Source organism: Papio anubis, chromosome 14 (genome assembly GCF_008728515.1).
Source record: "Papio anubis isolate 15944 chromosome 14, Panubis1.0, whole genome shotgun sequence".
Lineage (NCBI taxonomy): Eukaryota > Metazoa > Chordata > Mammalia > Primates > Cercopithecidae > Papio > Papio anubis.
In genome coordinates this window covers 26,582,302-26,605,401 of record NC_044989.1, presented here as the reverse complement: position 1 = coordinate 26,605,401, position 23,100 = coordinate 26,582,302, and the positions used below count along the sequence as shown (strand labels likewise).

General features: G+C 44.9%; 1 protein-coding gene across 2 annotated transcripts in view; it reads right to left on the bottom strand.

The window, feature by feature from the left end:
• DPYSL5 (dihydropyrimidinase like 5) overlaps positions 1 to 23,100 on the bottom strand; it is a 103,503-nt gene that overhangs the window by 20,492 nt on the left and 59,911 nt on the right. For both annotated transcript variants that reach the window (XM_003908384.3, XM_009183842.4), the window contains exons 3-5: positions 4,821 to 4,979; positions 2,418 to 2,597; positions 1,530 to 1,598 (exon numbers count right to left, since the gene is read on the bottom strand). In XM_003908384.3, the coding sequence (XP_003908433.2) occupies positions 1,530 to 1,598; positions 2,418 to 2,597; positions 4,821 to 4,979 (408 nt within the window). The remainder of the gene's footprint in view (positions 1 to 1,529; positions 1,599 to 2,417; positions 2,598 to 4,820; positions 4,980 to 23,100) is intronic.

Here is a 23,100-nt window from a genome sequence, read left to right as displayed (position 1 = left end):
CCCTCCAGAGCAGAATTCTCTAGCAGGGGGACTGTAGGGGATTTGTATCAATGCCACGCAAAACTGCACAGGAATAAAGCCAGAGGGCAGGCGGAAAACAGAGCTTTGAATGACCATTCCAGCAGGTAATGAGGGGGAGGAGCATAGACTTGTCTGTGTCTCCTGTTCCTGGTAGAAAGGGTCCAAAGCGGCAGTCCCCAACCATTTTACCACCAGTTTCGTGGAAGAAAATATTTCCACGGACTGGGACACGGGTGGGGCAGTGGTGGTGGGGAGTGGAGAGGGATGGTTTCAGGATGAAACTGTTCCACCTCAGGGCTGGGCACGGTGGCTCATGTCTATAATCCCAGCACTTTGGGAGGCGGAGGCAGGTGGATCACTCGAGGTCAGGAGTTCAAAACCAGCCTGACCAACATGGTGAGATCCCATCTCTACTAAATATACAAAATTAGCTGGGCGTGGTGATGCATGCCTGTAATTGCAACTACTTAGGAGGCTGAGGCAGGAGAATCGCTGGAACCTGGGAGGCAGAGGTTGCAGTGAGCCGAGATTGCACCATTGCACTCCAGCTTGGGCAACAGGAGTAAGACTCCGTCTCAAAAAACAAAAGAAAGAAACTGTTCCACCTCAGATCATCAGGCATTAGTTAGATTCTCATAAGGAGGACGCAACCTAGATCCCTCGCAAGTGCAGTTCACAATAGGCTTCACACTTCTGAGAATCTAAGGCCACCACTGATCAGACAGGAGGCAGAGCTCAGGGGGTCTCAGCTTGCCCACTGCTCACCTCCTGCTCTACGGTCCTGTACCGGTTCATGACCTGGGGCTTGGTGACCCCTGGTCCAAAGTATTCCTCAGATGCTCAAAGGAATGTCATCCCCCAAAGGCAGAGTTTATAGTTTGAAATTTCTTCTAACACCTGAAGGCCTTTTCAGTCTGTCTTTTGTCTCTTGATTCAATTTTGGGCACAGCAACCCCAGGTGTGCTGACATTGTCTCCCCCAGATCCTTGAAATCAGAATCAAATGGGAATTTCACTCAGGGAGAAAATGATGCAACACACACATATATATACACATGTATGTATGTGTGTGTGTGTGTGTGTATATATATGTATGTATATGTGTGTGTGTGTTTGTGTGGGGGTGTGTATATATATATATATAGACTCTATCACCTGGGCTGGACTGCAGTGGCATCATCACGGCTCACTGCAGCCTCAACCTCCCGAGCTCAGGTGATCCTCCTGCCTCAGTCTCCCAAGTAGTTAGCTGGGGCTATAGGCACGAACCACTATACCCAGCTAATTTTTTTGTATTTTTAGTAGAGATGGGGTTTCATCATGTTGCCCAGGCTGATCTTGAATTCCTGGGCTCAAGCCATCCACCCACCTCAGCCTCCCAAATGTTGGGATTACAGATGTGAGCCCTTGTGCCAGGCTAATTTGTATGTTTGATGTCTCCTCCATCCTAGAAGATTCTGTCAATCTACATGAGAGATGCTGACAAAGGCCACAGGAAGTGTTTCTCACCTCCTCTGGACGGCTGATTTCGATTCCTTCTGGACCTGTGATCCCCAAATCTAGTGCCTCCTTAGCACCCTGGATAACAGCAAGAGAAAGAAAATGGAAAGAATCACAGAGATACTGTGTAAGAAAATACTGAACCCAAGGGACAGTGAAATATGCTAGACACAGCCTGTTTCAATAGGCTTGCTTCTTTTCTCACTTCTGCAATATTCGTCTTCTAAAGAAGGCAGAGCATGCACAGGCCCCCCATGCAGTGGGGCTCTCCTGATTCTCACTTCATAATGACTGAACATATCTTGTTCTCTTAAAAATACAGTTAACTATTATAACTAGCAAAAGGCCTGGGACACCAAAGACAAGCACTCTTTACTGATTTCAAACTCAGAATTCCCTCTCTGGAAATTGAGACAAATCTCTAGCTTCCAGCAACTCCTAGGCTAGCCCTTACCCCAAGACTTAGGAGAATGCACCAGAGGCTTATCCTTCCTGGTGCCATGAATTGATCTCTTTAATGTCTCAGATCCTCTGAAGAGGCCAAATGGAAAGCGGATTCTTATTTATTCTGTATATCAAATCTCATTAAAAATATGTCTGAGAGGTGCTCCAAATTCTCTGCTATAATGGAATGTAAATCTCATATCATTAGAATTAAGACATCATCACCTAAGACTTAGAAGCCTTTTTGAACCATAAAAAGAGATTTGTTTTTTACAGATAGTAGCAAAGTTTGGGATTTTCTGACCAAGATCTGACAGCTGGGGTGTCCACACCTCACACTTTAACAACTGATTTTGTCTGAATCCTGTGGGATCAGTGACGGGTGGTCAGGAACCCCCTGAGAACTGTCTCCACTGGTGTCCCTCCATCCAACATTCTTGGCTGCAGACTTGCCTCGGCCACAAGCTCCCCGTTTTCAGCATGGACGCGGGCGATTGCCCCAATGTCCTTGCAAGCGTGCAACACTTGGTACAGCTCGCTGTCTCGAAGCATGTACAGGTCCTTGTAGGTCATGAACATCTGGAATGAGTTGACACCCTTCTCCCTCACCAGTGTCTCCATTTCTGCTTTCACCTGGAGAACAAGTGCAAAGGCAATGCTGCGTGAGGGCAGACACCCAAGAGGCCGACTGGCAGGCACCGGCCCAGCATGGGGGAGATGTGGGGCCTGCCTCAGCTCAGTCTGTCTGTTGACCCCCGCACACCTCTCTGTCTTACTTTCCTCCCACCCCACAGGCTGCTGTGTGGTCACCTGAGCAGATGGATGCCGAAGTACTGTGAAAATTGTCAACATGACACAATTTAGGAGCCACATTGTTACTACCTTATGGGCACGTTTCTCCTATCACTTAGGCCTGTCCCCTGTGTCTGTCTCCAAACCAGCCTTAATAGTAAACATAGGAATAATAATTTTAATTTCTGTGGGCTGTTCCCTGGTGTTACAAAGAAGGCACACTAATGCTAAAAATCCAGAGGCCCTGGGAAAACTGAATTTAGGAACCAAGCCAAACGTGAACAAAGTGATGAGAGTTAGGATATTCCTAACAACATTATTTGTACTAGGAAAAACATGGAAGCAACCTTGGCCTGATAACAGGAAAATAAGTTCAGGTTCATCCATTTGGTAGAATATTAGGTGGCCGTTATATTGCTGGTCATGAACTTTGCAGCAAAATAGAAAATGCTCACACCTATGCAAAATAGCTACTCTGTGAAAGCATGGATGAAAAAAGATGGGAAAGAAAGAAGTTTAACAACAGGGATTGTGTTGGGGGTTATTGGATTATGTGCTTCCTTTCTTTTCTATTTTTAACATCTATAATTATAAATATTTATTTGATTATTATAAAACAGAATTTTAAATTCCTGATGCATGAAAGTCACCATAAGCTCTTGGAAATTAGGGAGGGTTGGCCTGGCTTCTGTGCTGCAGGGAACCTGAGCAGACCCTCTATTCCAGGCCAGCTCCAGGGGAAGTAGAGAGTGGCTTGGAGGTAGAGGCCCCTCACCCAGGAGGGTGTCCAAAAAGGAGACCCCTGTTTGAGATAAGGAATGGCTGACATCCAGCGTGATCTGCACCTCTGGCCCAGAACCAAGAGGAGGTCTTCTATAAGTGCCAGGTCAGAAATAATGAAGAAACCGGGTGAGCCCCCAACTCAAGGCTAAGACCCGAGGGCAGGAATATACTGAGGCTTTAGATTATCGTCTCAGAAGGGTGTTAGGCCCTTTATACCAGGGCCTACACCTGAAGAACTTGGTAAAACTTCTTCTTCTTTTTTTTTTTTTTTTATGATTAAGAACAGAGTTTATTTGAGCTGAAAGCTTGAGGATGGCTGCCTGGGAGCACAGATTCAAGCTGCCCTGAATATACACTCTGATTAGCAGCAGTTACAAGTGGGGTTTTAACGGAAAATGAAGAGGCAGTTCCTAAGTTGGTAAAACTAATAATGCTTATTATTTTTATGATTCTGCGGCACCCACCAAAGTACTGGTACATGGGGCTTAATAAATAATTGATGAAAGAATGACTATCCAGACTGCTACCCTGGACAAATAAGCAGAAAAACCCCGGAAACAAAGCCAAATCCAAATGCCTGTAGATCAGGAAGAGCAAGAAAGTGGGAATCCGGGGAGAGGACACTGGACTCTGACACTGGGGCCTGGGCAGGGGGAGGACAGGAAAGCCAGAGGCCAGGGGCACAGACACAAAGGAGGCACAGAGGCTGAAGTGAAAAAGGTTCAGGGGGTGCCAGCCTCAGTCACAGACCAGGACAGCCTCGATGCTTCTCAGAACAGGAGCTGGGCCCCCAGTAGGAAAAAAGCGTACCACTGTCCATTCATTCCAGGCAGTGCTGAGGCAGGACGGGAGCCTCAGTTCGGAGACCTCAGCGCAGTGCAGTGGACTGTCAGTACACACGGGATATGGCATATGACCCTCTGCACCTGAGCCCTGCTCAGGCCACTGCTCAGCAGCACCGCCCATGACCTGTCGGTGGCGCCCCACGTTCACACGAGACAATAGGAGCCTCATGGTTAGAGCAAGGAAACTGCGTCCCCAAGGCCTGGGCTCTGGCCTTGGCCTCTCTGTGCCTGCTGGAAAACAGCTCATTAAGTTAAGCAGGACAGGCCCACCCGCTCGCCTTATGGAATCCCAAGTGTGTTTTCTTTTGGCATTGTGGGGAGCTAGGATGGTAGTGGGAGGGGTGCCCCACATAAACAGGAGACACTGCATCCCAACCCGCCCCGCTGCCTACAAGACCACTCGTGCCTTCTTCTGGGATCCCACCAGCACTGTTACCTTGGGTGCCCACCAGGTGATCCCCACGTGGAGGGCGTAGTCACAGCAGACCTTGGGGTCGGCCAGACCCCGGCATTTCTCATAAGCGTCCACGAGGGAGGTCTCCTTGTCGGGCAGGACGTGGCCAATGATCATAGTGGTGCCTCCGACGAGCGCTGCCTAGGAAGACGGGAAAAGGCAGTCTTGTCACAGCCCTGCCTGCTCCCAAGTCCATGATGTGGTGAGACATGGTCCTCACGGTCCATTCAAAGACAGGCCTTGCCTCACAAGAGGCTGTGAGGACCAAGGGCAGCGAGGTTTGGGAAACTGTAAAGAGCTGTGTGGAGGCGCAGGAGCCAGCGTGACCTTCATCATGACCATGGGTCCCCAAACCTGCTTCTTCCTCAGCCAGGGTTTCAGCTTGGCACGCTGGAAAAACCCACGCCGTGGGTCACCAGGCCTAAGGCCTATCTTCCCAATGAGAGATTCTCTCCCTAAACAATTTTTAGCCAATTGACTCTATAGATGTCATGATCAAATGTCTGTATGTAATATATAACATAATATAGTGCCGTATCATATAATAACGTAATATTGATGCCATAATCAAATGCCTGTTTATATCATTTACTTAGTTACACACGTCTACTTGAACCATGATATATAAAGTGCTAATTTGGATATACTGTTTTGTTTTATTCTCTCAAATTTCATGACGCAAGTCTGTTCAAACATTTTGCATGCATCTTCAACATCAGGGTCTTTGTCTTCAGTTTTTCTAAGCACAGGGGCTTCATTTTCATCTATCTTGGTTGAGACTGGCAGTTTTTAGATGCATGCGTGATTTATCAGTGAAAACTGATCCTATTCACAACTCCACAAGATACCACTTTAAAAAGAAATTGTTAGAAAGCCTCACTCACAATCCTAGAGTGAACCCCCAGGAAAAATGACTAAATCTGTATTAGAGATTCCACCCTCTCAACTTTTTAAAAGTGAATTTTATCAGGGGACTTCTGTGAACTTCCAAAACTAGCATTGATCAAAAGCTATTTCAGGCTAATGTGTTGTTCCCAAACAAAACTTAAAATAAAATTAAAATACGTGAGAGTGGGCGCGGTGGTTCACACCTGTAATCCTGGCACTTTGGGAGGCTGAGGCGGATGAATCACCTGAGGTCAAGAGTTCAAGATGAGCCTGGCCAATGTGGTGAAACTCCGTCTCTACAAAAATACAAAAATTAGCCAGGTGTGATGGTGGGTGCCTGTAACCACAGCTACTTGGGAGGCTGAGGCAGGAGAATTGCTTGAACTTGGGAGGCAGAGGTTGCAGTGAGCCAAGATTGCCTCATTGCACTCCAGCCTGGGCGACAAGGGTGAAACTCTGTCTCAAATAAATAAATAAATAAAAATAAAATAATTGAGAGAGAGCCCCATAACATGACAGTCTTTGTGAGGGCTCTAACACAAAGTAACACAAAGTGACTCAAAGTGACTCAAAATGGTTTGAGTCCTTATAGTGCTTCACAGCTCCAAGTTCAAGTCCCTGCTCTGTTCCCTTGTGGTTGGAATAACCCCAGTCAGGTTACTTAACTTCTCTGGATGCAGAGTCTTTACCTACACAAAGGATGGCTTCCTGGTTGGGCAGTTGTGAAGGTTAAGTAAAACATCACTATGGAACAGATGTGGTAAAATGTCCTAACATGTGTGTTTAGTCACTCAGAACTTCGGTTTTTGTTTTTGTTTGAGACTGGGTCTCATTCTGTTGCCCAGGCTGGAGTATAGTGGTGCAGTCATAGCACACTGCAGCCTCAAACTCCGGGGCTCAAGCGATCCTCCCGCCTTGGCCTCCTGAGTAGCCAGCATCGCAGTTGTATGCCACCTTGTCCGGCTAATTAAAAAAAAAATGTGTATATCTATTCTTTGTAGAAACAGGGTTTCCCTACGTTGCCCAGGCTGGTCTTGGAACTCCTTGCCTCAAGTGATCCTCCCACCTTGGCCCCGCAAAGTGCTGGGACTGCAGGCATGAGCCCCTGCACCCAGTCGGAATTTAGGTGTTTATCTCTGTTTTCTGTAGGGGAGAAAAAGAGCTCCATGAAATTGTCTTAATGGTTTCATGCTTCTCTATTCAGTTAAATCCTTGATCACAAATCAAAAATATTGCTGGGGGATAAGGGACTGAAAAAAATTAGCTCAGCAGCCCAACAGCAATTAAATTTAAAACTCTCACAACCTTGATGTTCCATGACGCAGGTTGGGCCAGTGAGAAAGTTCCCAGTTGTCCTGGGGAACTCGGTGGTTTGACTTCTTGCATAGCTTAAAGCAACCAACAGAGGGTGGTAGTTCTGTGGTACCTGCAAGAGCTGTGATGGGGGCGGCAGAGGAACCGGGAGAAAGAGGAGAGCAGTGCAGATTGTAGCTTTACTAGCAGGCTTCTATTTCCGATTTTGCTGGATCGTGCCAGGCTGATTCATCCTCACAGCAGGTGGTTGTACTCTATTTTGTCCTGAAATGCATCTCTTGCTTTTACACATGCACATGGGGGTGTATATTGGGGTTTTACACACTAACTTGTTTCATTTTTCTGTGGCTCTAGATTGCATTCCTTTGCAGCCCCCCAGTACCTCTGCAGGCTTGGATAGGAGAAGAGGAACCTGGAAACGGCACAGTGAGATGAAAGAGCCAGGACCAGTCCTCATAATGAAGGTCCCAGGGCAAGAGGAGAAAAGGAGGATCATGTGCTGATTCTCTAAACACTCGAAAGCTAGATCAAGTTAAAAAACCATTACATAGAATATACTCTATTCTCCTACTCTGTCAAATATATCTTCATAAAGGCCAAAAGGGCCAGGACCTTAGAATCCTCAAGGTCCTTAAAATTCTGAACTATACTTCAGGGATAGTTGGCCTCAGCCTCTGTGCCTGCCCCCAGCCCACACTCCCCTATCCTGAATTGATCCTGCAGCCTGCAGACCTAAGCTCTGTCCAACTCCTGCAAAATGCTGTCCTTGGGCCCAGTATGCACACATTGGTGGTCTGTCCCCCAGGAGGAGACATTCGGGTTTTCGTAGGCTCTGGAATGCTCAGGGCTGTTTCTCAGGGAATTCCAGGGACGCAGAGTGTAGTTTAGGAATGGGTGAGTGGGGTCTGGGTAGTAGGGGTACAAGTTGTTGGAGGGCCCAAGCAGGACCCTGAAGTCCAGAGCCCTGGGAAGAGGCTCCTTTCGCCTGGGTCTAAGGACAGGAACTGAAAAGAGTTCGGGAAGGAGTTGGAAGCATAGGAGGTAGTCTTGACTTTCTCACATATTGGTTGTAATCTAGGAGCAGCCATGTGCCCCCTGACATGCATCTTACTTCTCAGGGGTCCCAGAGGGTCAGGTGGCAATGGATGTGAGAGCATCTACAAGCTGGGAGAGGCATGCATATACGTGTCTGGAATAATTATTACCGTTGCTACCCCAGGCCTCGAAACAAGAGTTTCATTGGATCAGCAAACTCTCCCCCAGCTGCAGGCTCGCAAGCCCACACCACACACTGATGTTCAAGCACTTGTTTCCTCTTAGGCAAGACATACATAGAGTTGGCTTTTTGAATATGTACCATTCCGACCCAAGGATGAATGCTGACAAGCTCTGTTTTCACAGGAAAGTGATATCACAGATGTGACACAACTGTTTAGTGTCATCCCCCACAAAACAGCCTTGTAGAAATAGGCAGCAGTGCCCAGCTCAGTCCTGTTCCCGAGGCTTTCAAAAGGATGATGTTTAAGAACATGTGATTGTTGAATGCTCATGACTGTTTTTATGCAAAAAATGGTGTTGGTTAAGTACGTTTCAGAAGATCTTTAATGGAAGTCAATAAAAATGATGTTCACGAAGGCTGTCATAACATGGAAAAAGTTTTATACTATAATGAGTGAAAAAGGCTTGATTCAAAATGCTTGGAACCATGTTCAAACACACATACTCCCCACACAAGGAATAAAAATGCAAGGAAATAGACCAAAATATTAACAATGGTTTGTTTGTTTGTTTGAGACACAGTCTTGCTCTATGGCCCAGGCTGGAGTGCAGTGGTGCAATCTCAGTTCACTGCAACTTCTGCCTCCCGAGTTCAAGCGATTCTCCTGCCTCAGCCTCCTGAGTAGCTATTACAGGCACCTGCCATAATGCCCGGCTAATTCTGTATTTTTAGTAGAGATGGTGTTTCACCATGTTAGCCAGACTGGTCTTGAGCTCTTGACCTCAAGTGATCTGCCTGCCTTGGTCTCCCCAAATGCTGCGGTTATGGATATGAGCCACCACGCCTGGCCAACAATGGTTATTTTTGAGTGATGAGATTCTGAGGAATTTATTTTTTTCAACTTTTCCAAAATTTAACAGAATATAAGTTTTATAATGTACACTTAAAAATAAATTTGGAGGAAGTTAAAACTGCAGTATTTACAATTTTAGTTAGCCATTCTTAATGTGTTTAAAATATTTTAAAGTTATGAAATATTTCAGAGTAAAAATATAGAAAATAATAAAACATATACCCATATATCCACTACTCAAAATTAACAGATGTTGGCCGGGCGCGGTGGCTCACGCCTGCAATCCCAGCACTTCGGGAGGCCGAGGCGGGCGGATCACAAGGTCAGGAGATTGAGACCACAGTGAAACCCCGTCTCTACTAAAAATACAAAAAATTAGCCGGGCGTCTGTAGTCCCAGCTACTCAGGAGGCTGAGGCAGGAGAATGGCGTGAACCCAGGAGGTGGAGCTTGCAGTGAGCCGAGATCGCGCCGCTGCACTCCAGCCTGGGCGACAGCGTGAGACTCTGTTTCAAAAAAAAAAAACAGATGTTAACATTTTTGCCATGTTTACCTCAGATGCTCTTTTTAAAGAAAATGAAATGAAATATTTCTGATACAGCTAAAGCCCTCCATCCTATTCCCATCCCTCTCTTCCCTGAAGATGGCATACATTCCTCCCATCTATGTTTTTATGCTTTTACTACATAAACACATAACATTTACAAATTTATACAAAGTGCATACAATAAAAAATTATACAAATAGTATCTATCGTAATGTCTATATTCTTTTGCAACTTGCTTTCATGTACTCAATATTATCTTTACGATTTATTTACGTAGATTTATTTCATTCCTTTTAATTGATTTATTATATAAACATGCCTCCATGTATGAATGCATTTCCAAGTTCATGGACATTTACAACTTCACACAGTGCCTGAGCATTCTTGCAAGCATATGAGCAGAGACCACATTGCAGGTGGACACTGCCCGGAAGCAGAATTGCAGCTTTGTAGAACATCCTCATCTCCAACTACTCCAGACCTGATCATGGAACAGCTGATCACACGACAGCCTCCTTGAGCCTGGTGGCTGACCAAAAGTGCCCATTTATCAACCCAAGCCCTTATTTTTAAAAATATAAACGTTTAAAAAATATCTGTCCAGCCAAGCATTTCCCATTATGTAGGTGGAAATTTGTTTTTATCCTGACATCTCTCACTATTAAATTAACAGAGACATTAGGATCATTTGTTTAACCAACAGACACTGCACCATTATATATATTTGGAAGAACACAAAACATCACTTTACTATTTCAAAGGGTCACTATTATTTTGTTTTTGACATTTATAACATACTGCTGGGTAAAGTTGGATTTATTTGATGCTCATCTGTTCCCTAAGAAAACCCAATATATTTAATGGTAATCCATTTTATGACACAGTTTCCAGGCATACACTTGACAAGGCGCAGGAACCTGTACTAGAACTCAGCCTAAACCTTTTATAAACGCCATCTTTATACTTCAGAAGTTCATCAGACCACCGCGGGGCACATGGGGGGTCTCCATATTGACTAGGGAACTGCTCAGCAAGTTGGAAAGACATTTCAGATACTTGTGGCCCTTCAGATAAGATTCATTTGTTGACATCACAGCGTTGGAGAGAACAATGTGTTGGTCACTTCCAGCTTTATCAGGAGAAAGACGTTTGAAGAGCCACTCTCTCACCATCTTCTACAGGACTGCCCTGCCGCTCCAATGTGTTTTGCTGAATTTCCTGCAGCAATTGCTTCCCAGCAACCCTGCCCACAAGATTTGGTCCTCTTGCTTCAAGGCCAAGAACCAGTTGGTCAAGTTACAAGCTTTGTGCTCTGCTATTGAGAAGGCACTTGGGCTACAGTCAATTCATGGAGTTTTTCATTAAGGAAAGGGTAGAGACTTCCTAGAGCATATCTTCATATGAAAATATGCAAGGAAAAAGGGTGTATGTTTGAGGAGGCGACTGGAATCAGAAAAGCAGGATCTGCTACTACTGGGATGTATATAGATTAAGGCCAACTCAATCTTTATAGAGGGAACGACACTGCACTGAGAATCAAATGACGAGTGGATGTGCTCTATAAACTGGTAAGCGCAACGCAAACATGTCTGCAGCTCTTAATGCTGCTGGAAAAGCTATCATTTGTTCAGATGGATCTGCCTCTCTTGGAATTGCTGAACCACTTCCTTTTCTTTTCACATTAAAATTATCTTCCATCTTTTATTCACATCCTCTCGAAGTACAAGAGAAACAAAAAAATAACCAGCTCAATAGTTTCTCTATTGCTCATGGTAACTTCCTTCCCCTTCAGCATTCTCTTGGCTACTTATTGGCCATCTGGAAAGCAAGCTTTGAACATCACCATGGGATGTGAGCAACCCCCATAACGGGTCCAAGCATTTCATCAAGTGAGATGATGCATGTATGGTACCTGGAACCATGCCTGGCATGCAGGAAACACCTTTCCCATTCTGAATCACAAGCCCACCATCCAGGCCCAGCTCCATGGGCCTGTCGCCCGTGCAGCTGCACAAGGCCCTACATTTAGAAGGGCTCTGCGCTTGCTTTTTTTTTTTTTTTTTTTTTGAGACAGACTCTCGCTCTGTCTCCCAGGCTGCTGGAGTGCAGTGGCGTGATCTTGGCTACTGAAACCTCTGCCTCTCGGGTTCAAGCGATTCTCGTGCCCCAGCCTCCCCAATAGCTGGAACTACAGGTGTGTGCCACCATTCCTGGCTAATTTTTTGTGTTTGTAGTAAAGACGGGATTTCACCATGTTGGCCAGGCTGGTTTCGAACTCCTGATCTCAGGTGATCTGCCTGCCTCAGCCTCTCAAAGTGCTGGGATTACAGGCGTGAGCCACTGAGCCCGGCCATTCTGTGCTTGTTTTAATGCTCTGCTGTCACCATCTGGAAATTCTTAACAATTTTTAAACAAGGAGTCTCATATTTTCCTTTTGCACTGGGCCCCGCAAATTATGTGGCCAGTCCAGCCATCAGCTTATCACCTATGCCGGCCTGATGTAGGGGAATCAGGCTCTTAATGGCCTTACACTGGGCTTCATTGTCAACTCAGCTAATTCACGTGGGTTGGGGGTTGCTGAGGACACTTGACCACTTGACCATTTCTCTGATGATCCCCTTCCAGGCAGCTTGCATGCTGACCCCACTCCATCCTCTTTGTGCCACCCCCAACCCCACACCCAACCCCAGCACCTTCTGTCAGATACTCCTTAAGAAAACAGCCTCATCCAGGGCATCCGAGAGATGCATAATTTGTTCTCTGAGGCCCCAGTCTCTGTCCCTTTGGCTACATACAGCCCTCAGGCCTTATCTTGACTGATAATTTACAGCCTGTTGAGCTCATCCTGAAGCTGACAGGTTTTCCCTAAATTGCACATTTGGAATTGATTGCACTCCTAAACTTCCTTTTACTTTCCACTCCTACCTTCTGGGTCTACAGCCTTTACCACATCATCCAGGGCATGGTCCCACTTCCTGACCTTACTTTGCTGTTACTCTAAATGTTATCATATCTAAAACTCACACTTCGTTCTTTCAATTTTCTACAGAGGAAACAGGCAACATTCGATCCACAATATATTTTGAAAAACAAAAATTCTCATACTGAATCTGCCTGCCACTTAAAACACATTAATACTATAGTATCCTGACAAGAATCAGACATTCAGGCAGGCAGATCTAGGTTTAAATTCCAGCTCCATCACTTATTAGTTGTAAGATCTTCAGCAAGTTACTTAATCTCCTTGAGCTCCATTTCTCCCTTTGTAAAACAGAGATAGTAATACTTCTCTCATGGAGTTACTATGAGAATTAAATGACATACGGCATATAAGGCACCTAACCCAGTGCCTGCACATAGCAGGAGCCCAGTAAATATTCCTGAGGAACAAGAAGCATAATTTGTAGGTAGCACTAATACGTACACTGTGTGCCCTCTATTATGTGTATCAGACGCTCCAGAAGAAGAAATGTAAGCATCTTAAGGAGCTTAGAGTCCAACTGGCAAACAGGAAAGGAGAAAAATTCAGTTTTAATAGGAATGACTTCAAAATACTATGAGACTACAAGGCAGCAAGAGATAGTATTCCTCGATGATGATGGAGAGCAGCAAGTGCAAAAGCAGCCCAGTGGAAGGAAAGGTCATGTTATGATAGGAAGGCTGTGAGCAGTGGGTAGGCATGATTTGACCAGGACCAGGCCAGAATGCTCCGGGGTAGCAAACGGCATAGCAAAGTCAGAGGCACAGCAGGAAGACAGAGAACAGGCTGAGGTTCCGGCTGAGGCAGGTCTGATTAGGACCAAACTGGGGACTTTGATTAAACTGATTCCATTGCATCGGCAAAGTTTGTCACCTTGTGTGACAAGTGGAGGTGGTGGTAGCGAGGGAGTTTAGGGAGTGTGGGGTTTAGAAGCACATTTACAGAGAGGAGTCGGGCCACACTGCCATCCCTGGACATGTCTGGCCCAGAACAGGAGGCTGTCGGGGGAGCTGGGATGCACTTGATCTCTGCTGTAAGCCACGTGCAGCCACAAGCAGTCTCTGGGCAGAGGAAGAGTATGAACATCAGACTTCGCAACATCACTCTGGCCGTAGTGTGCAAGCTCAAGGGCAGTGTTGGGATGATGGACCTGACTGGAGGCTGGGTTGGAAGAGACATATGTGATTCATGTTTCTTGGAAGAAGCAGCAAGCTTTGATGACAGACGAGGAGGTGAAAATAAATAACGGGGGAGGTTTTATGCTTGGGTGGCTGAAAAAATGGCATCAGGAGAGAGAAAATCAAATTTAGGGGGAAGGGAATTTTTAGACACATGGAGACAGAGATGATTAAGAGACATTCAAGTGTTGATAAAAATTGCTAATAATTAACATCATGAAGCACTTCCTGTGCCAGTTTAATTCTCCCCCAAATAGGGGCCAATATTATCCTCATTGTTCAGATGAGGAAACTGAGGGCTGATATTCTCATCTACTGGGCTAGAGGGACCTTCCTCGCATTCATTCAGGAGAGGGGTGGCTAAAGACGGAGGTGATCAGAGGAGACTGGGAGGAGAGCGGAGGAAGTGCAGGCCCTTTGTCCCAGACTTCTTAGTAGAACAGGAAATAAAGCCAAAATCCCAGATGGAAGGTTTTGGGGGAAATCATGAGTGTTGGTCTGAGCCAAGGTGAGGCTTAGGAAAACCATTTGGAAAATGCACTGCGGAGTCAACCAGACAGGCAGTGACAGGGCTTGGCTGAAGTTTCCATGCCATTGTAATGGACCCACTCTGAACCAGGAGCTGGGGCAGAGAAAGCACTCTGGAAGAGCTGAGGGGCTGGGAGCCCAGGGGTTAGGGATGGTCAACAAAGGGGTCCAGGCAGAAGTCCAGCACAGTCACAAAATGGGAAGGGGTCCCAGGGCATGTTGAGTTTGGTTTGGGGCTCAGAGTGACATTTGCATTATTCAGTTGGTTAGAAATGCAGTTCAATTCTCCAATGGTGCATGGAGGCAGGGGCAATGGTGGGAGAAGCCTGAACTCTGGAGCCTGACAGACCTGGATTTGGGTTCTGGCTGTATCCCTTAGGAGTTCCTGGTCTTTAGCAAGTAGGCCTGGCTTGGGTGGATGGGTTACCTGCAGGAGGTATCCTTGGAAGAGGAGTGGGGTTGTATGGAGGACAAGGAGCGTGTTAAGTTGGGCTTTTGGGGCATCCAATGCACAATGTCTAGTAGGGAGGTGCACAGAGGTGGCTGGTGGCTGGGCTGCAGGTCTAAATGGGAGTCGTCAGTAACAGATTATGTAGGGGGAGAGGACGGGTAAGAGGAAGAGACACTCTGGAATAGGACCCTGAGAAGCCACAGCATAGGAGAGCATCAAGATGAAGACAAGACCAGGAAGGAGACTGGGAAGGAATTGCAAAGAAGTAGGAGGAAGCCCAGGGGGTATGGGGTTATGGAAGCCAAGCAAAGCCTCTTACCAAGGCACAGAAACTCCCTAGGGCTCACTGGCTTCAAGAAGAGGTGAGCTCCCCTTAGTGGTTAAGATGCAGGCCCTCCCTGGGAGTCCTGAATTCCTGCTCCCCATACGTGAGTAGCCTAGGGACCTTTCTTGTCCCAGAGACAAAGAACACATCTATTCAGGAAGCCCTGATTTCAGCCTGCCCTGGCTCCTGCTCAACAGGTGGACAGATCCCAGGCACATCCCATGCTGCCAGCAACCACTGCTGAGAAGTGAGAGAAAGGTCTGTGATTCTGTGTGAAATCCCTGCTTCCCCTCCTCCCTTCAGCCCCATCAATAAAGAACAGGCCTCATTGGTAAGCTAGGGAGCAGCCGGGTCATGCATGGGTCAGGAGGCTGTGCAAAAGCCCCTGCCCCTCCTTCCCTTCTGTCACAAATTCCTAAGTACAAAGGGGAACTGGCTCCAGGGCTGCCTCAGCAACGCCTGGGAAGACCAGAGGACCCCCCAGGGAAAGACGATTCCGAGGTCTGCGATTCTCACCCCTGGAGGGCTTCCAAGCAGCAAGGGGGTGCTCCCTCACAGAAGGCTCTCGGATGAAACTAGACCCAGAGAGAATCTACTGCAAGGGTGCAGACCAGCCCAAAGACCTGGCCCCTTTCTGCCTCCTGCATCAGCACAATGAGGTACTCTCCCATCTAATCTTCACAGCCATGTGAAACAGACATGGTCATCTTCTCAGGTTTTGAGAGACCAGCCAAGGTTGCGATCCAGGTATTTTTACTCCAAATCCCACACTCTTCTGTAATACTGAAAACTGGTCTGAGGCTGCTGCTAAAATAGTAACTCGGCACAGAACCTCCCAGCCTGGGTGATCCCACCCCAGCTTCAGGGTCTCCCAGAGGGTGTACTTAAAATAGAACACTGATAAGTTAGTATATATATCAGCTCTAACACTTTTTTTTTTTTTACATTTTGGAACTAGAAATACATGAACACCCACTGGTGGGAGAAATGTAGAAACATGCATGGTTTTCATGGTGAGATGTGAGGCACATTTCCATGCTGAAGACATTTCCTTTAAGCCCTGAATGAATTGGGCGAATTCCCAGACATGGCAGATCAGCGAGTCCCAGGGATACAGAAGCAGCTTGCTAGCAAAAGTGATATCACTCTCACTGAAGTCATCAGGCCACTGTGGCATTAGCTCCTGGGTTTAACATACTTTCAGGAAAGAAATTAGCATTTACTGACAGCCTACTATGTGCAATGTTCTTAATATTTATTATCTTATTTGATTCTCAAAATGACTCTGTAATGGAAAGCAGGAACTCAAACAGGTATTTGTACACCCATGTTCATAGCATTCACAGCGGCCAAAAGGTGGTAGCAACCTAGGTATCCATAGACAGATGAATGGAGAAGCAAAATGTGGTATCTATGTACAATGGAGTATTATTCAGCCTTAAAAAGGAAGGACATTCGGACACCTGCCGCAACATGGATGAGTCTTGAGGACCTTATGCTAAGTGAAACAAGCCAGTCACAAAACAACAAATACAGTATGATTCCATTTATGTGAGGGACCTGGAGTAGTCAAAATCAGAGAGAGAAAATAAGATGGTGTTGCCAGGGACTAGGGGAGGGAGGAATGGGGAATCAATGTTTAATGGGAACTTCTCATTCGTTCAGCCTCATTGATAGAGAGCCAGTGGGGAAGATGAAAACGTTTCGGAGGTGGACAGTGATGATGGTTGCACAACAATGCGAATGTACTTCATGCCACAGAACTGTACACTTAAAAACAGTCAAATGGTAAATTTTATGTTGCATGTAGTTTACCACAATAAATACTTTTTAAAAATGCCTCCGTAGGGTAGGGATTACTCTTCTCATTTCACAAATAAAAAAACCGGGGCCTGAGAAAATCACACAGCCAGACTCTAGAGCCCCCTGGTTTCCTTTACACAAGGCTAGAGTAGCCCTGGCCTGACGCAGGGGCTCCCCAGCTCCAAGATTCCTCAAAGAATGGAGAAAAACCCAAATGAAATCGAACCTAACTGCAGCTTAGAAACAGAGGGGTAGGTGTGGCTTGGGCTTGAATTACAGGGCAAAAAGTGAGAATTGTGCCAACATTTAAAATGATGAAATGAGGAGCTCCAGGCTTCTCTCTAATCCAGAATGATTATCTTCAGTGCCGAGCATCCAATTTAAATTCATTGTGTTTAATACAAAGCCACAGTACGGAGCCGGCTGGCTCCCGACATGCGGTTTCCATGGAGACTGGAGAGGCTCCTCAGAGGAGCTGTGTGGTACAGGGAATGTGGCTGCCAGCTTCCGGAGAGCCGCTCTGAAACAGAGCCACAGTGAGAGGCCCTTTGTCACCCACATCCTTAGCAAAGCCCCTTCTAACCCCAAAAAGGGACGTTTACAGGCCAGCAGGCCATGATGATGTTTATTAAACATCCAGGCTACCCCGGATGCCAGAGAGCAATAAGACACATGTAACTCTGCTTTCTCCATCCCTCAGCTGCCTCAACGTGGCAAGACCCTCATTTTAGTCCCAAAGCTATGGAGGGGACAGTGCCATAGAGCTGCCGAGAGGCCGCCCTGGAAACGTGGTTTCCAGGAATGGGGGCTGCGAGTCAATGGGTGGCAGACAGGCCTGCCCTGCCCTTATTAGCTCGGCAAGTTATTTCACCTCTCTGGGACCCTGCTTTCCGTCTGCAAAGGAAGGATAAGATCTGCCTGAGGGGGATTCAAAGATCAAAATAAGTGATGAATGGGTGTGGAAGTGCTCTGATGGGTGGGCCTGAGGTCCAGGCCTGACAGCTCAGGTGCATCCCTATTGCAGAGGGGTTGGGCGATGGATGCCTAACCTCAGGTCCTGTGACAGCCATGTGCTGCCATGCACCAGCTCAGGGTCTGAGGTCCCAGATCCCCTCGGGGGCTGAACACACCCCATTTTGAGGACTGTATTTTCCACCTGGTGGGAAAAATATACTCTTTGATGGCCACTAAGTCTAGGGCTTCTAGATTGGGAGCCAAAGTGCTCTCCTAAACCTAGGTCCTGGAATGTGTTTTGCCTGGCAGTGTGAGAATCAAGGCAATAAACCAGAAAAGAGAAGTTCCAGCCCAGGCCTGAAGGTAACAAAGGATACTGTAAAGAATAGAAAACTGACTGAGGGAAAGGGGGGTGGGGCGGTGGCTTAGTGGTTAGATTCAGTCCAGGAAAAGTTGAATCCCAATCTAGTCCTCTCAGGAGCCCCCAGCCTACCCCTCTTCTCCACCAACTCTAAATCTGAGGCAAGAGGAAGCATGAGTTCTTCCCCATGATGTCATTGTAATTTACTTTAAATTAGACATGGGTGATATGAAGACAACACATTTATATCAATATTTATAATCATGTCATAGATTTTTCCCTCCAAATAACTTGAGAAAATTTTAAAGAAAATTCCTAACTTTTAGCCAACAGAAAGAGGCCATGTTAAGGACTGAGAATGTTTATCAAGTGCTTGGTTAATGTATTCATTTCTTTATGTTTTTGATTTGCAGCCTGCCCTAAACTATTTGCTTCCAAGGACATAAAATAGCTATACAACTTTGAAAAAGAACAGAGTTGGAACACCTACACTGCCTGATTTCAAGACTTACTGTAAAGTTACAATAATTAAGAGACTGTGGTATTGGTGTAAAAATAGACAAACAGATCAAAAGAAGAGTCCAAAAATAGGCTGGCACATGTATGGTCAATTGATTTTTGACAAGGGATAATCTTTTCAATAAACGGCTCTGAAACAATTAGACAGCCATTTGCAAAAAAAAAAAAAAAAAAAAAAAAGTAGATGTTTACCACATACCATATATAAAAATTAACTTGGCCGGGCGCGGTGGCTCAAGCCTGTAATCCCAGCACTTTGGGAGGCCGAGACGGGCGGATCACGAGGTCAGGAGATCGAGACTATCCTGGCTAACACAGTGAAACCCCGTCTCTACTAAAAAATACAAAAAAAATCTTAGCCGGGCGAGGTGGCAGGCGCCTGTAGTCCCAGCTACTCGGGAGGCTGAGGCAGGAGAATGGCGTGAACCCGGGAGGCGGAGCTTGCAGTGAGCTGAGATCCGGCCACTGCACTCCAGCCTGGGTGACAGAGCGAGACTCCGTCTCAAAAAAAAAAAAAAAAAAAAAATTAACTTAAAATAGATCATAGACTGAACTGTAAAAGCTAAAATTACAAACTTCTAAAAGAAAACATAGGAGAAAATCTTAGAGACCTTGGATTCTGCAAAAATTTATTGATTACAGCACGAAAAGCATAAAGTAGAAAGAAAAAATCGATAAATTGGACTTCAGAATCAAAAACTACTGCTCTTCAAAAAACACTTAAGAAAAGGAAAAAGTAAGTAACAGACTGGGAGAAAAATTTGCAAAACATATATCTAATAAATGACCTGTAATTAGACTATAAACAACTCTTGGGCCGGGTGTGGTGGCTCATGCCTGTAATCCCAGCACTTTGGGAGGCTGAAGCCAGCAGATCACCTGAGGTCAATAGTTCAAGACCAGTTTGGCCAACATGGTGAAACCCCATCTCTACTAAAAAACAAAAAACAAAAAACAAACAAACAAAAAACCCCATCTCAAAAAAAAAAAAAAAAGAAGAAGAAAGAAAAAAGAAAACAACTCTTATATTCAGATATTTAAAAGTCAACAACTTATTAAAAGATGGGGAAAAGGTATGAGCAGACACTTCACCAAAAACATATAGAAAGTATATAGGCACATGTAAAGACATTTAACACTGGTCACGAAGGAAATGCACATTGTAACCACACTGAGATACCACTACACACCTATTAGAATGGCTAAAATTAAAAAGACTGACCACAACAAGTGGTGGGAATGATATGGAGTACTACTGATGGGAAATTGTTACAACCACTTTGAAAACCAGGTGGCAATTTCTTAAAAAGCTAAACGTAGACCTACCATACGACAAACAAATTCCACTTCTGGGTAATTACCCAAGAGAAATAAAAGCCTATGTCCAGACAAATATGTGTATATGAATGTTCACAGTAGCTTTATCTGTAACAGCGAAAAACTTAATACTACTGAGGGAAAGAAGCCAGACAAAAAAAGGAATGCATATTGCATTATTCCATTTATATAGAAATGGTAGAAAATGCAAACTATAGTGACATAAAACAATGGTAACCTGGGGTGACAGTTGGGAGAAAATTACCGGAACACAAAGAAACTTTCAGGAATGATGAATGTATTTATTATACTGTGATGGCTTCATGATGTATGTATATGTCAAAATGTATCAAACTGTGTACTTTAAAATGTGCAGCTTATCAAACATTAATTATACCTTTTTTTTTGTTTTTAAAAGGTGGCTTCCCAGGTTACCTAATCATGTTCTCCTTCTTTCTATACATACTCTTTCCAAGAGTAGAGTTCACTAACATTTACCAATTTTTTTTTTTTTCTGTTTTTAGACAGAGTTTTGCTCTGTCACTGGAGTGCAGTGGCATGATCATAGCTCACTGCAGCCTTAAACTCCTGAGCTCAAGTGAGTTCAAACTCCTCCTGCCTCAGCCTCCCTAGTAGCTAGGACTACAGGTACACACCATCATGCTTGGCTAATTTTTGTATTTTTTGTAGAGATGGGGTTTTACTATGTTGCCCAGGCTGATCTTAAACTCCTGGCCTCAAGTGATCCTCTTGCCTTGGCCTCCTTGCTTTGGGATTACAGGCGTTAGCCACCAAGCCACTGAACCCCGCCTTGTTTAATTTTATTTTAAAATATTAATTGAGAATACTGTGGATCGTTTAAGTCTAAACAGGAAAATTATTTATGAATTGGGGTAGTATTTATTAATCTCTAATGGTACTTCCAGCTCTAAAACTGTGTGTGTGAGAGCAAGTGTGAGTGTGAGATAGTGTGTGTGATGTGTGTGCAGCATGAGTGAGAAACAATTGTCAGTGAGAATGTTCTTACAATAGTTGGCCCACAGTTGTATATTTATTTAGTCACTAATTAAAGATCCTTACAGGGCTTCAGTTTTAGTCAACAAGAAACAGAAAAGCATCAGAAGGAGAGAAAAATGTGGCTGGCTGCAGTGATAACAAAAGGGAACAATGAGGCTGAAACTACCCAGGGGAGAGGATCCAACACCCACGTACATTTCTACCTGTAAACGAACCAAGATATGTCCCGTATTTTCTTTCTTTCTTTCTTTCTTTTTTTTTTTTTTTTTTTTTTTGAGACGGAGTCTTACTCTGTCACCCAGGCTGGAGTGCAGTGGCGCGATCTCGGCTCACTACAAGCTCTGTCACCCAGGTTCACGCCATTCTCCTGCCTCAGCCTCCCGAATAGCTGGAACTACAGGCGCCCACCACCACGCCTGGCTAATTTTTTGTATTTTTAGTAGAGATGGGGTTTCACCGTGTTAGCCAGGATGGTCTCGATCTCCCAACCTCGTAATCTGCCCGCCTCGGCCTCCCAAAGTGCTGAGATTACAGGCGTGAGCCACCGCGCCCGGCTGATATGTCCCTTATTTTCAACACAGGAATATGGCAACTTCAAAGGTAACCTCTGTGAGGTTTGGGAGAACAGATATTTCCAATTAAGAAAAGGCCATATTCAAATATTTCTTGAAATATTAAAAAAGATACGAGCTTAATTTAAGAAAAGTAAAAGAGGAAGAAGGGAGAAAAATGTCATTCATGTGTAATATGTATCATTGAAGTGCACATACAGTATATATTTTTCTTCTTCCTTTTTTCCTTTTATAAATTCCAGTGGATGAGAGCATAAAGCAAAGCTTCTTGTACTAAGCATGAAAGATTTCCAGGACACTTGGCCTCAATCACAGAGGGTGTATTTATTTTATTCTGAATCAAAGGTTTTAAAAATGCAATAATCTGCATTGATAAATTCTTTGCAAACACTATTCTAGAAGTTGAGGAGCTGCTTGGTCACCATAGGAGGTTTTTTTCAATGCTAGAGATACAAATTTATAAGAAATGATAGATCTCCTCATTCACATCAGTTCTAAGAAGGATCAACTTGGCCTACATTTTGGCCTGCCAATTAATGTACACGTAGAATGAAAGTTGCCAGCAAGGTTTTGAAAGTAGCTGGTTTGAAGCAGGACATCTTTAAATAGCTCCTGATGCCTGCAGAGTTTATTACTGGCTATTTCTGCCTTTAAGAGAAAGAGAGAAGAGAGAAAATTATCTAGAATTTGTCACTATTACTATCGGACTCCGTTCAAACTCTAAAACACACACAGAAATTCTAATGGTAGGAACGAAATTCAGTTCTTTTACTTCCTATTTGATGCTTAACTGTTTAATATGTATGCTTATGAGGAAACTATAGTAGAAATGGAGTTTTAAGGGGTCTGACTTTGATCAACATGATCTATTTATTTATTTAACAAACACTCACATAATGCTTAATAAGCACCAAGTATTCTTTTTAAGTTCTTTACAAATAATAGCTCAACTAGCACTTATAAAGAACCATTATAATCTCCATTTTCCATATATGAAAATGAAGGGAAAGACAGATTAACTTGCCCACATTACATAGCAAGTGAATGTGTAACTGAAATCCAAACTCCAGCATTCATAGCCCCAGTCTGTGCTGATAACTCCCACTCCATGATGACATCCATTTCTTGGATGTCGACTACACCATTAGAGCTATCTGGGTTCTTTGGCGAGTCACAAGTTAAACTGTGGTCTCTGCTCCTCAAAGGGTCTTCAATCTTGTTGAGAAACAAACTTAATATGGGAAACAATTTGAAAGCCCCAGGATGACAAGTTATTTCAGCTGGGGAGAAGAAAGTGACATCCTGGAGCTGGGTTAGCTGAAGAAGGAGTGAGATGAGAGGGTGTTTGCCTTGAAGGAGGGGCTCTGTGCAGGGGTGGAGAGAGCTGGCAACAGGCAGCATAGGACGTCCATGGAGGGCGTCTTCCTGATGGATGGG